This window comes from Zerene cesonia, chromosome 20, assembly GCF_012273895.1.
Source record: "Zerene cesonia ecotype Mississippi chromosome 20, Zerene_cesonia_1.1, whole genome shotgun sequence".
NCBI lineage: Eukaryota > Metazoa > Arthropoda > Insecta > Lepidoptera > Pieridae > Zerene > Zerene cesonia.
In genome coordinates, this window is record NC_052121.1 from 7,973,563 (window position 1) to 7,989,095 (window position 15,533).

The following is a 15,533-nucleotide window of genomic DNA, read 5'->3' on the forward strand; positions in this document are numbered from 1 at the left end:
TGTGGTATCGGCCATTGAAAGTAGCCGTTTTCCTAAAAGCTTTTCTTAATTTCACCAAAGGCGGTATAATGCTATCTATGGCTTTGCTTAAAATATTGTTATGTTTGATCGGTGTCTTATATTTATTTCTATTTAGATTCGTTTATTATATATTATTTTTAGTATACGCATAATAAAAAGGTTTTAATATTGTATTCTTTAATACAATTTTTTTATCTTATACAACTATTTACCTTCTCAAGACTTACCGTTTTTGAGTATGTGACGTATGTACGTGAAAATTTGTGAGATTTATATGGTATGTGTTTTCAATATGCTGATAAGTAAAGAGCCAAAAAATCTGAATATATAATTTAATACAATTCAATAACATCTCAAAGGCTCACATAGACACGTTCATAAACTTTTCAATCTAAAGACGTCCATTCACACGTAGTTATAGTGAACACCCAAAAACCGTTTCATAATCCCCAGACAATGTAAAAGGAGAACGCAACTGGCTTAAATTGTTCACTCAATTTCCGTATTAAACAAACATGTGACGCGCTCGAATCCTGTCGCCGTTTATCATAAAATATTTTAAATTCAAATTTTGTGTCAGGTCAGCGACGAGAGTAAACTACGATTTTATTATCCATTGTACATTTCCTATAGGCTTGTTTGAAATATATAATGTTAATGGAATTTAATCCCGGAAATTCCACGGAAACGGTGACATTTCGGAAAAAACCCCAGAACTGGCTATGATTTCCTTTGAATACGCGGGCGAAGCGCCTGGAAAGTGACGAGTAAATACCTATATTCTAAAACTGGAACAGCGATTTGGGCATGAAGAAGAGACAGACAGGCAGACAGCCAGAGTTACTTCCACTCATATGTAGTTATTATTATGGGTGTTCGTGATAAATTTTAATTAAAAACCGTCTGATGACGCAATAACGTAATGGAAAGTGACGGAGCGTTAACATTATTTAATAATATTTGCCTTAAAGCAGACAGACAGCTTTTACATATATAAATTTTCAGATATCATATACTTATTGTAACAACTACACAATTAACATACACTTATATATTATACGTATGTATCCTTTTAAACATTTCATTTTGATCCTTGTGACCTAAAACGTTATAATTTTTTTATTGTTTTAATATCATAACACAAATTTTCGAATCCTTAAAACGTCCTTGCTGTAATATATGAAACTGATTACAAAATATGAAATCAAATTTTAATCCCTCGACCATATTATGATGAGGTATTCAGATCTTCATAAGAAAGAGTGTAGGCAAAGTGAATTTTTATACTAAATACTGGGAACCACAATTATTTTCAGCATAATCTTAAACCGCCCTCGAATTGTTAGAATTTAAAACGGACACGGGAGGTACCAGCTTTCAAATAAAAAAAAATTGTCAAAATCGACAGTTCTGAAGTAACAAAGCCATTAAAAATACAGTTGGAACCTCTCTTTTCGTGAAGTCGGTTGAAAATACAGTAATATTGCTCTTTGTTCAGACGCAGGCTCTGAGAACGGCCATGTTGACTGACTAACAATCAAACACAATAGTCGGTGTTTGACAGGCCACAGTACTGTTCATTCTGCTCACAAAATAGGGTCAATTCTCTGAATTTCTATAGCGATATAACTTCTTTGGTATTCAAGAATGCCATGAAAAATGATTCTATATGAAAGGCATAATAATTGAGGCTTGGACGTTTACCAATCAGCACGTTTTCATATAAAACCTGTACTTTCTCCATTTTCCTATATCATTTGAATATTATATTACTTTATATCTGTACGAGTACTTACGTGATTGATAGGATTTTTTGCATTAATAGGTTCTGTTAATAAACTAAACTAAGAAATGACACATGCAATGAGAACCATATTTATCTAATACTTCCTCTATTCAATTGTTATGTATACAAAAATGCTTTGAAATCCAGGTGGATTTTGCAGTACATTCAGGTGAATGTGCATTTCACAACAGAATCAAATAGCGCACGTGCTTGTTTGCCATCCTAACCTAAAAAAGCAATCTTCGTCCTCGTTTCCACTGTTCCCGTTAAATACCAACGTCCAACTCAAACTAAAATATAACCCAAATGGAAACAAAAACTACGAGTGCTCATTGTGTAAAACTACACTCGATAGAAGGGCCGTTGCACTGGCATAAAAACACGATAGAAATGGGAGCAAAAATTTTTTTCCGAGAACCAAAATGCATCAACTGGAGGGCTCTTTCCTTGCCAAGAACTGCGTGCGACACCCAACTGCGATTTGTGTTAAGCATGATGCAGCGCGTTGGAGCACGTTTGATTGCGTTTAAAAGGTTATACTGGTTATTATTTAGAGTTCATTTTCGTTTGAGCTATTTAATCAATTTGCATCGCCATTTTCTTAGAAAACAGACTATTACGCTTGAGTTATCAATAACTATAGTCTGCCTAGTGCCCAGTGCCTAGCTTCATATGATAGTAGAGATCAAAGAGTGCTTCTGCAAAGCTTAAAAAAAACCAATACAACCAATAATAATGTACTTTGAACATTTTGCTATAAACACTAATTTCGCATGGCTGCTTTAGTAACATTGTATATACTGTTTTTTTTCACCAAATATTGACTTGAGTAGTTGAGCAGAAAAAAATTGTGAGTAAGAATTATGATTGAGGCATATGATCGTTATCTGTTGATGCAAAATATGTTTCAAAGACTTGAAAACAATTCAATCAGTCCATATTTGTTCCCAATGCAAGGACTTTGAGGATTCAGACCACAATCCAATACACTGACCAAGTGTGAGTTAGCTTTATATAGAATTAAGATTAAAAATTGGCAATAATTTCATTAACATACACAAATATTTTTAATTATGTATCATAATAATTTTCCTAAATAATGATCATCAAAAAATGAAAAAATCGTTATCAATGCAAATGCATTCCAACCCCTCAGCTGCGCTTCCATGAGTCGTACAATACCTCTATGCAATGTTACCGATGGCCAAGTATCAGAAATCACGGTACATTATTGCAATCAAAGAGAGAGCTTTCAGACATGGGTTTCGAAAGTACCTCGCATTGTTTGTGGATTCGCTTTAAAACAACAAATAGGTTGCCGCGTAGTTTGTTGTTGTTTGTACCATATGGACTGGGCCTAATAGTTTTCAAAATGATCCTATGTAAACACATTTCGATATTTTACTAGGTTTTCATAGATATTTACAGGGTATCGCGGTATATGCGTATTTATTGAACGACTGATAAGGATTCGCTTGCTTTATTTTATACGCTATTTCCAACCGATTTCATAAAAGAAGGAGGTTACTAATCTTCCATTTTTTTTGCGTGTGTTACTTTACTTTCGATTGGGTGATGCGATTTTCATGATTATTTTTTTATTTGACAGCTGCTGCCTTCCGTGCGTACCCAATAAAATTTGATCTAAATCTGGTAGTTTGAGGATGGTTATGTTTTTTATTAAAAATAATTACAACAGTGTCTTATTTGCGTTTCTTATACGCAAAAACCACAAAACCGATTGCAATGAAATTTGGTACGTATATTGCTGGACAACTGGAATAACCAGAGGCGACTTTTTATCCCGATATTTCTACGGAATACGGACTTACGCGGGTGAAATTGCGGGGCTCGGCCAGTGTTATATAAGCGAGCATTAAGCTTAATTCGTATGTTACCCGTATAAAGGGTAACGTACTTATGTGCAGCATAATTATGCTCTACTTTTAATGAAACTACTGAATAAATTATTCTGCCCAATTTATCCCGAGCTGATCAACATTTTTTCGTTAAAGAAGAAACATATATCAGGTTTAACAAACGTCCTTGATCGCTATATTCATAGGAATTCTACACTTCAATCTAAAAATTATAAATCGCGTAAAGAAATAATCAAATTAATATAAGAACAATCACGTCAAACATAATAAATATACCAACCGTGTAATTATATGCCAATGAGTTTTACAGAGCCGTAAAACAGGAAAAGTTGTTGATGAATATTGTTTAATGACTTGTTCACCTCACGCTCGCGCTAAATGTTAAAATAATAATTAAATTTCAAGCGAAATTCCATTTCCACTGATCGAGATGAATAAACGAAAATTTGCACGTTTTTAATGAGTGTTGGTATGTATTATAAAAATGCCCATTGTGTGTGATATGTTAAATGTTTACATAATAATTTTAAATACTAGCTGCGCCCCGCGGTTTGACCCGCGTAAGTCCGTATCCCGTAGGAATATCGGGATAAAAAGTTGCCTATATGTTATTCCAGTTGCCAAGCTGTCTACGTACCAAATTTCATTGCAATCAGTTCAGTTGTTTTTGCGTGAAAGAGCAACAAACACACACTCACATCCTTGCAAACGTTCGCATTTATAATATTAGTAGGATAAAAATGCAGAGGCCCGTACCCTTTTCCTTATTCTTCCCAGTCGATTCCTTTGTATTTGTTATGAATCTTTTCTTTATTACACACCTTGCGAAGTCGGCACTCTATTTGTAGAGAACCTCTACAAGAGCTGTCGGTGGTGGGGCTTCCCATCATTCGACCCACCAGCTCCTTCGCTGACGATGATATATAAAAGACATTGTGAAATTTGAATTGCGCCTTGAAATTCCATCTCCTCATTTACATGTCTTCCACTTTGCACAATTACACATTACTTTATACTTATTGAGCCCAACTCATTCAAGAGATCTGCATTGTGATAATATTGTATCATGGATACACGTGGATTACTAATAATTTGCAAAAAATATATTATCAACATTCCCTTACAAAATTATTAGACTTTGTTATACTTGAGACATTACAATTGAACTTCTTCACAGTTGTATTTCATTCGAATTGGGCCAGCTGCATCTGGGAAATACCGCACAAAAGATACGTGAAATAGCAGCATGCTACTACGGTACGCGTTACGGTAATTTGGGGGGCCGATAGCCCGTTTCCTTTTCATCACCCTTCCTATACTTCTTTCCAGTTGTCAATCCTTTCCTTGTCCTTTACCCTTTAAAAGCGGACAGCGCGAATGATCATGGGCGGTGGTCATCGCTTACTATCAGGAGAACCGTCAGCTTGTTTGCCAGCTACTACATAAAAAAGCGAGAAACATTTTCCCTGACATTTAAATTTTAAGAATTTGTAACTGTTTCGTATATCCTGATTCAGCATACGGTAATGGGAACGTTCGAAATAATTGCGTACACGGGGAGCATTTTCCGTGCTTTGTAAGCAAACGAATGAGATAGACTTTGTCATTAACCTTTTGTTATTAATTTAAAATGGAAATGGCAATGGAGCGTTGTTTAAACCCGAGTTTTGTGATATTAAACATTGATACGCGGAAATGAATTTTAACAATGATTATTTTCCATGTCTACTTATGAAGTAATCGCTTTAGAAACAAACATGTTTTCTTAATCACTAAATATAATAGAGTTGTATAATGAAACAAAGCTTTGTATTTTCATCTTTATGAAAGTGAAATTATATTTCATGAATAAAATGAAGCATCATACAAAACGAGTGTTACTTTGAAGCTCTTTCGCTCTGTACATCGTATGACTACACTCCCACACAAGGATTGCACGAATATGACGCTAATGTTCATTTGAAATTGCGGCACAGCGGCGAAAGCGGACTAAGGTCCATTGTGGATATATGAGTCTCAAACTCTTACATTACAGCTTTATAGTCATCGGTTCTACAATAACTGAATAACCTCTAAATTCTTTGGAATTGACCCTCCGTCTAATAGTTGTTTGCTTCTGAAGCAATAATTGTTTTACAAAGCGTAATCTCCGTAATATCGTATCATCTTTGTTAGTTATAAATCTAGCATTTGTTACTAGCGTCTAGGTGTGTATTAAGAATAATAAGGAATAAATATAATAAATATTTATGTCGCAAAAATAACATAGCCCAAAGCGAGTCTCACGTTCCAGAGGCGTATTTTATTGTTTGGGCAATCAAGTTGAAAGCTCTCTCGGAGGCAGAGAACTTTGCACACAACACAAGTTGTTAGACTTGCATTGACGAACTTTAGTCTTGTCTTTACACGTAAAGAAGTTTGGCTCTTTGTTAAATTAATGTGTTTTTGAGAATGTATAAGTTTCTTAAGAATAATGGTGTTACACAGATAACATGTAGGTTTGTTTTAATGTTTATTGTTCTCAGTTTATTAGTTTTAATTATTTATTTTATAGAGTTTTGGTACGTAAACTGTAAATAAAAATATGTAATATATACAAGTGCAATGGTTAGAATGAACATTCAAATAGAAGCATCAATCCGTGTCTTTGTTTGCACGATACATTGGATAAAGATTGTTTGAAATTGACAATTAAAGTACTCAGTATTAATAACTCTTTTGGTTTGAATTGTATCATCTGTTTTAAAGATTATATGATATTTATACGGGACAACAATTTTAGTATGATTAACTACTATTATTTTTCTAAAGTTAGCCACCACGGGTAGTTCTTACTAGCTACCGACGTCTCCTTTGAGGCATATAAGTGATGCGATCTAAGGTTCGTTCAATAAGTATAATCAATGGAAAAAGATCAAAATATATTAGAGCAAACCACAGTGGTGTAAGTACATTACAATCCGACTAATTACTATCATTCGTTCTTTCAATTCATTTCTTCTTGAATATATTCAATTGCAGCCCTCAATACAGTTTTCAAGATAAAATGTATGCGTATAAAATAAGTAATTTTCCTACAGTAGTGATATAAACTATAATCCAAGCCATTTATATGGACGAAGTGCACAAATACTTCACGTGGAATGTGCGAGAGAGCTGACAAATGCTAGCTATTTTCTGGCGAATATGGGAGCAGGACCCTTTGTTTATATTTAGACCTTAAGTGAAGTAAATAACCTTTTGTACATATCATTGAACATTCCTTGCTATGGGTTTCAAATTTAAATAAACCATTATATATAAAAATAGTGATTAAAAATGATAACAAAGGAAATATAAATTTTCTCATTCACACGTCATTTTTTTGTTGAAGAAATTACATGTAATCTAAAAAGATATCTCATAAGTTTATTATGTTATAGCGAAATATTCGGAAATAAACATTAACTTCACTTCATTATCATCTTTTGTCTTTTACTCGTCTCTGTATATGAATGTATAGATTAATCGATTAAAATATAGTAACTTTATTTTTGTTTATTACATTGTCTACTAATTAGTATACTCATATTTTTTTTATTTTCAATAGTTCTTTGCTATGTCTCCGAAATGAAAAGATAGAAAAAGCGTAACAATAAATCTGAAACAGTTCAATTACATGCATCTAATAAAATGGGGCATAAGAAACTGTAAAATTGACCGTCTTGCTGACTGCTTTCGAATTATTTATAAGGCTCTGTGCTTCGGTTTTACAAGGATAAGGTAGAATTTTTAATATAGTGACACATTCTGCGAAGTGTGTTTAAGGGATGTACTATAACATTTTTTATTATAAGATTCTTATATTACAAGAACAAGATCAATAAATCATTATTACAACTTTCGATAAATTTACGTTACCTTTGAGGTTTGCGATTTTAAAATCATAGTTTAATCGCATTTACAGATTGCGTTATAACGTTTGCAATGTTATTTTTTCTTAGTTTCAAAGTATTAAATGATAATTTTAAATGTTTGAACATACAAAGAACAAAATTATCGTATATGAGGTGGGATTCGCACCCATATCTTTTGTCTTACCGTGGGGACGTGGACCGTCATCCCACCTCATCAGGTGAATTGCTTTGTACTCTTTCCGTTTTATTCTTAGCTAAAATATTCAAAATCTTTGGTTTTTGCTACATTAAGCACTTCTTCTAGAAACATTGCTAACGATACAAAACATTATTCCAATGATTACGATATTGAGTAGATATTATTTATAAAAAAGTAAAATAATACATAAATAATTTAATATAATTAATAGTGCATCTGAATTCAGAGCACAGTCACTTGTACTTATTATTCTGTGGCACAGCTTTCGTCTATTCATGACTAATAATAAATGTTTTTATGTATTATAAGTATTCTAGAGTAACATAAACTTCCAGACCAATAGGCTTTACAGTATATGAGAAAGATAAATACAAACATTTTATTATCACATCACATACCTCGGTCATAATATGAAATATGTAATAAATATAGGATAACACGCGCATTTTCATTCGTTCAAATCTCATGGAGAATCTGCTTTGTATTCGCTTTGAGTGAGGCGAGAAGTGTCGAAGGTGTTTTATCTTGCATAATTTAGTAGTCGAAGAAAGCTTTGAGGAAAGTTTTATAGACTTTGCGAATTTCAAAGAGACAGTGTGCCTTAATATCGTATTTAACAATGTATGTAAAGAGGGGGTTTATATTAAACGTAAAGTTGTATTTACTTGACTTCGCTTGGTGGAACTCGAAAACAAACCTAATTTTATACGTTTTTATTTTTACTAAAACGAGATAATGGATGATAATATCACGCTAAAAATAAAGTCATATGTATCGAAGTGTTTTATTTAAAATTGAATTTGAATAAATAAAAAGACAAACTTCACTTTTATATTTATAACCGTAGATCAACATTTACTTCCAATCTATTTAAATAACCGTTGAATGAAAAATGTCTATATTTATAGTATTTTCTTGTGCTTGATTTTAAGCAAGTACTATTTATTAAAAAATTAACGGATTTTAAAAGCGATTTATTCATTATATCAATGACGACAATATTACTGTAACGTATTGGAAACGACGGGTTAAATGACAAGGAATATATCCGTTAAAAACTATTTTATTTTTTAAATTTCATGTTTATATTTAAATATGTTTACTCTTTCAGGCTGCAATAAAACGTACTACGGAGACATTGGTCGAACGTATGAGCTGGAATTACATCGACCGAGGGAAGATTTGGTGCCTTACGTCTGTTTGATCACCATCACCGCAGCAGGGGGAATATATGGTGATCTTGTTCAAGTAAGAATACACAAATGAACAGCAATTAAAACTTTATTGATACCTTTACGTTTAAAATTGATGTAATCTGTATATATATTTACCAGCTGACTCGGCAAACGCTGTTCTGGATTACTCTTATTAATTTGCGGTTTGTAAAATAGACGTTGGCCGATTCTCAGACCTACCCGACATGCACACAAAATTTCATAAGAATCGGTCCAGTCGTTTAGGAGGAGTATGGTAACTAACAATGTGACACGAGAATGTTATATATATAAATGTGTATGTTATGAGAATAACGGAATGTCTTTTAAATATAATCTACAGCAACGGTTATGTTATATCTGAAGAAGAAAATACTTGGATAAAACTCCTAAATTTAGTGTATTTCACGATAACATACCTAATAAAACCTTTCTTTCCTTTCTTGTTTTCTTCTTCTTCGATTGATAATCTTCCTCATTTATATGTGTTAAATAAAGTATTTTATACAGTATTGCATTATGTAATAATTTACTATTGGTCTTAATGTTTAAGCGTCTTAAGAAAAGAATGATGGAATTACCCTCAAATTAAGAGAGAGAGAAAGAGTCTGGTAAATGCATACATTATTTTATACAAGAATATAAAAGATGATATAATGCTTGATAAGTTATCAATTCAGCCATCAACTCGGTTCAACCATAAGTTCTAATTGCAGTATAAAACTTAACCCCGCGTAAACATTTGCGGTAAAAAGCTCACATCCCCTACACGTACTGAATAAATGATGCGGTAAATCAAAAGCTATGAATGGGAAGACCGAATAAAATATTTCCCACGTTGAAAACAAAAATCGTCAAAGCGAGCAGCGAAATATGAAGAAAAACGTGCCTTTTCAGGGTGCGGAATGGATGGAATATGAAAAATGATCTGTCAGACCTCTCGTATTTAAAACAGTCAACGATGAGGATTTTCTACCTTTTTGCTTTTGTATTTAGGCTCAAAATCATGTACGAACGCGCTGAGAACTTTATTTTGCACGGCAAATATCTACTCGAATTTTAATTTTAGATGGTTTGAAATACCTATTCTTACGCGTTTATTCCACAATACGATTGAAGTTTGTATCTACATTTATAGGTTCATATACACATGTTAATATTAAATACTTTCTGGTTACAAAGTTAGTGCATAATTTACTAAAACCAAAATGCAATTGATATAATATTTTTATTGACAACTGGTCTGGAATATAAAATGTAGTTATTAAAGAACTCTTTGGTGCGATTGCGAAAAATAGAGAATTATAAGAGCTACTGCTCAGTTATTTGAAAAGTTATATCCCTTTTCATTTATACGTGTCTGAGTGAAGGTGAAATTTTATTAAATTTCTTATTTCTACTAGTTCTGAGTCGTCAGGGAAATTTATTGATAAGTACTTTTAAACTATAAATCTTCAATTACAGTTGGAAAAACTTTTGAATTAAAATGTTCTTGCTATTAATGCTCTTAAGTAATCCTGTTATTTAAAAGCTTGTAATTCTTTTAACTATTATAGTACTGGCTTTGTCATTATTTTTGTTATTAACCACGTAATTAACTTTTTACGGTTGAATTAAATGTCTATTTAGGCTAAACAATTTGCTAAATTCCCTGGAAACAAACCAGCCTTAGCTAGATTAAGGTTTAAAACTCGTTTGTGATTATGTAAATTCGCCGCTGCAGCGCTTCAAATAAAAAAGTAGTTTACCAGAAGAGGTAACGTGACACACGCTAAATTTGCATACAGTCTAATTGTTTATTTGTTGCATACATTCAAGCGGATTTTTTGATTAAAAGATACATTTTTAAATAGCTGCAAAAAGAACGTGTGGGCCCGTGGTATGGACACAAAAAAAGACGAATAAAGTGAATTGTTTTCTTAAGTGAAATAGATAGAATAATTATTTCAAACTCTCGCCTGCCTTTTTGACGTTTATTTAATAAACGTTAAAAAGGCAGGTAGATATTTACTCTTATTACTATACCAACGATGTAATAATCATAGAAACAAAAGATATAATAAATCTGTAGTATATTTTCTAGCAGCGTGGATTACTACTTGTTTTCAGCTGTAACTAAGTTTATTAACATTTTGATTTGTAATGGTGAGCTTACTTGCCTGATAGTAAGCAATAACTACTGCCCATAAACATTTGCAAAAGTCGAGCCGCTGCAAATGCGTCGCACGTTTTTAAGAATGGGCTTAGAAAATGATTGGTGACGATAATAAAGGAATAAACTGGGAAGGGTGGGGAAATGGATACGGGCCTTTGGCCGAGTTTATAAAATAAATATATAATCATATTAATTAAATTCATCCATTTGTGTACTATTTTCGACTTTTTTGAACTCTTTACAGTTTGGCTATTTCTCGTTGACATTACATCCTACTAATCCCTCTAATATTATAAATGCGAAAGTTTGTAAAGATAGCTGAACAGCTGGAATAACATATAAGAAACCTTTTTGTCCCGATATTCCTACGGGATACGGAATTACACGGGTGAAACCGCGGAGCGCAGCTAGTAAGCCATATACAAAACTAATAACTTTTTACTAAATAACGGAGTGCATAGACTAGATCCGTTAACACCTATATTCACGAACTATAACCTTATCAAGTTAAAAGTTTGTTCAAGAGATACGAAGATAATCTTTGAAGCTCAGTCAAGTTCCTTGCTGCTGGCCATTATGTTCGCTTAATTGCCTTTTTATGGCAATGGTGATCGTTAAGATCCGTCTCTCACTATATTTGAGAATACGAACTCCTGAGTTTCGGAAGGAAACTTTAAAATAGAGAAATTAAGATTTTACGACATACCTTTCTTCCATAACATAGTAGGTATTACAGTAAAGGGCTTAACAATAAAAAACGGATAAGAGTTTTAACTTGAAAAATATGGAATTTCCAAGATGGGCATGATAATATTATTATTATGATAATATTTATTATGTACTTTCAGCGTGGAAACAAAGTTTGAAGGGTGAGAAATTTGAGATGGTAATTTATGTGGAAATGTCGCGTCATTGTTGGTTCGTTTTTTAATTTTCGTATAATTTTGTATATATTTTGAAAATTAAGCATTTTAAATATAGTTTTAATGATATTATATGGTAAGGTGAATTAAATTAATTTATTTATAAAATACTAGATTATGTCCGCGGCTTCGCACGTGTTAAATTCAGAGTATTTAATAGATGTTATTACATATATAAACCTTCCTCTTGAATCACTCTATCTATAAAAAAAACCATCAAAATCCCTTGCGTAGTTTTAAAGATTTAAGCATACATACATATTATGTATATTATAGACGCGGGAAGTGACTTTGCTATGACCCTGGGCGGAAAGTGAGTCTATTTATAACTTATAATTTCGCTATTTGAGTTGTATATTAGGGCATTTTATTTTCAGGTAAGGGTTAGTTTAAAGGCTTTTTAAAAAGATAATCTTTAATCATTCATTAAATGAATGAAGCAACTTTAAAAGTCTGTTGAAATAATCCTTTCATGTTGTACAAAAGGTTATAAAAGTCATTCAAAAGAGTACAACTCTATGGTTAAATTTATTTTGTTCACTTTTTCATTTGTAGCATTACCAATGTGACGTATATCTATATTTTGACATCAACTTGATATAAATGTAATAAATAAAATAAATACAATTGATTGCTATGTTAAATAGTTATTTCCTTTAATGTTGTCCGTGGACAGATCCCATTGTATGTATGTATAAATTCAGTCCTTATCTTATTAAAACAGCTTTCTAATAATAGCACGAACAACTCTATGTCATAATTTTACGGCCTGTACAATAAACATACTGGCAGACAGAAAAGAAAATTCCTTTGCCTTTCTTGTCGTTACTAAACACCTACTTTATCCACATTTCTTTAATAATCTATATTAGATCATATTTACGATTAATATAAGCGTTGTTTATGAGTGCGTATGCTTGAAAATTTGGGATTCTTTGACATGAAAATTTCTCGTTAACATTCTAAACAGTTCTTACACAGTCTTTGTCAAAGCACCAAGAAGGTAAACACGCAGACTGAACCGTGTATACCATAATATCGAATATAGAAGTCTAAGCGTTTGTTAATTTTGCTGTCTATGAAAATAAATGGGAAAGGGTTCTTTGAATGAGAATTAGAGTAGATGTTTTGTTCGTTCCCGACCTTAATTTATCTGGAATGACCGGCGATCAATATATGTCTCTCAGGGAAACGTTACATAAACAGAGACTAGTATATAAATTCGATTATAACAGTATGTTACACTGTACCAAGGCAATGTTATAATTGATTGAATTCGAAAACAAATATTGGATTTGGTAGTCGACCGTTGCTGTGAGATAATTAAGCTACACTTTCGATGGGTTTTATTGTTTGTTATTGAGATGAAATTTGAAACATAGCAATGCAATAGCAGAAAAAATCTGGAAACGAATGAAGTTAGAATTTGTACGGAGTTTACTTGTGTTTTCTTCCTATAAAGTGACAACTCTCAGTTTCATTGTGAAGGATTCTGCGAATATCAAGTTTATAATCTGAGTGTCAAAGGACCTCTTGTTACTTTTTAGCTTACGTTTTATTTCTTTGTCATGTCAAGTGCAAGTTAATGTGGGATTTTTTTTCAATATTCGTTTGCCAAATATTAGTTCAATCGCATAGATCGATTCCGAGTTTATATGTGTGTAGGAAGTCATTATTTAGTTTACTTATTTTTTTTTATATGACATTGTCGTATTTCAATTAAAAAGTCAAGGTAACGTGCAAGAAATATATTGATTTTTTCTTATTTAATTGCACATTATCCTCGTCACCACTTTCGAAACGGTGAGGGAAAACATCGTGAGGAAACCGGGAAAACAAAAAATCTAAAGTAAGTCAAAGAAGTATGCCAGATTGGCAGCGTGGTGGATTATGGCCTATATATTATGTACCCTACCGGATCCAGTGTCAGGTAATTAAATTCGGTATGATTGCTCTATTGAAATGTAATTATGATATACGAGTTTGTAATTGAATACATGTGTACTGTAATTCAGTATAATGTTTATAGCAACAAACACATTACTCGGGTAAATAAAACGTTCATTTAACAGCAAATTTTATAGCTAACAGATTTTCCCGTAAGGGAGATCATAAAAACGGCTATTAAACTACAGTGTGGTGGATAGGTTTTTGTGAACAAAGTAAAGAGAGGCCTTACTCTATACAGAGGTTCCTAGAGGATTTTATTCAGTCCGAACGAAAGGTGAAATCATTCGGACGACCAGTCTTACTCAAGTAAAGTGTAAGGGATTAGGGATATTTGTGCCTCAAAGCGATTAAATTTCGACGTAACAATGACGTAAGTCTATTGTAGTGTCCTTCGTACGTATAGGTCGGTCCTACGAATCTTCGTAGCTTCAAATAATTATTCTTACTCATCTTAAATTAAGGTTACCAAAAACAATACAGTCTGTTAGATAACACAAACGTAGATGATAAAACGTAAAAAAAGGTGTGAAAAAGAGAAAAGTCGACAGCTGCATTACGCTCAGTTTGATATTTTCTGAGAAGGTGTTTTCGCTTTTATTTGGAAAATGAATCTCTTTTAAGGTAAACTGAAACTAAAATATGGAAAAATTTATCTTTTTCATTATGGCTAGGAAGGTACTATCTTAAATAGGGTATGTTTCAATTGTTAATTGTATAATTTTATGATATTTTCGTTAATACATTGTTTACGTTTAACGGAATTTAAAAGATGCCTTAAAAATTTTGCAACAGCATACAAGAGTTCACAAGCTAAGCTAATCAGCTAATATTAAATATGTTTAACAAAGGATTAATAAAATATGCATATTATTCACACGAATGTGGACGACCAAACCAAATTTGCAGGCGTTATTTACAATATTGTAGCAACCGCTCCCATTCACCTGATCTTCTCGACGGCTTAAGGGTTGTAATGACGCACTTTGAGAACCGAGAAGGAATGTCTTTTATCTTAAACAGAAATTGAATGGCCCTTTTACGTCCTAGTTTTTTCCGTGCTGCGATATATTTAAAAGGATTTGAGGTGGAACAGTTCAAATAACGTAAGGAAAAGGTGATTTTTTTTTCTTTGTGTCCATTTATACTTATTATTTAAATTGAGATACATTCATAATATAGGAATTTATATTGTTTAAGGATCTTTCGAGCTATTTCTATAAATATTTATCTGATCCTTAACTATAAGCTTTAATTAGTGTTAATTTGATTGTATATTAGTGCGTTTTTTTATTATAATTGTAGACAAACGTGCAGATGGGATATTGGTAAAACATATGTGTATCGATTATTCAAATCACAGTTAACAACTTTTACAAACATTTACTCAATAAAAAATAATAAAAAAGATTTATTTGGATAAAAACTTTACACCTGAATGTATATGAATCCTTAGGCTCCCGAACTAGTATAATACTGTGTCTCAGGAGCCAGAGGCTTCTCCCAATTTTG

At 32.4% G+C, this 15,533-nt stretch overlaps 1 protein-coding gene across 1 annotated transcript in view; it reads left to right on the top strand.

Annotated features, from left to right (window-relative positions):
• The window catches only part of LOC119835146, an 88,200-nt gene that overhangs the window by 35,257 nt on the left and 37,410 nt on the right, over window positions 1–15,533 (top strand). Inside the window, exon 3 of the mRNA XM_038359816.1 lies at window positions 8,894–9,030. Coding sequence (XP_038215744.1) covers window positions 8,894–9,030 — 137 coding nt within the window. The remainder of the gene's footprint in view (window positions 1–8,893; window positions 9,031–15,533) is intronic.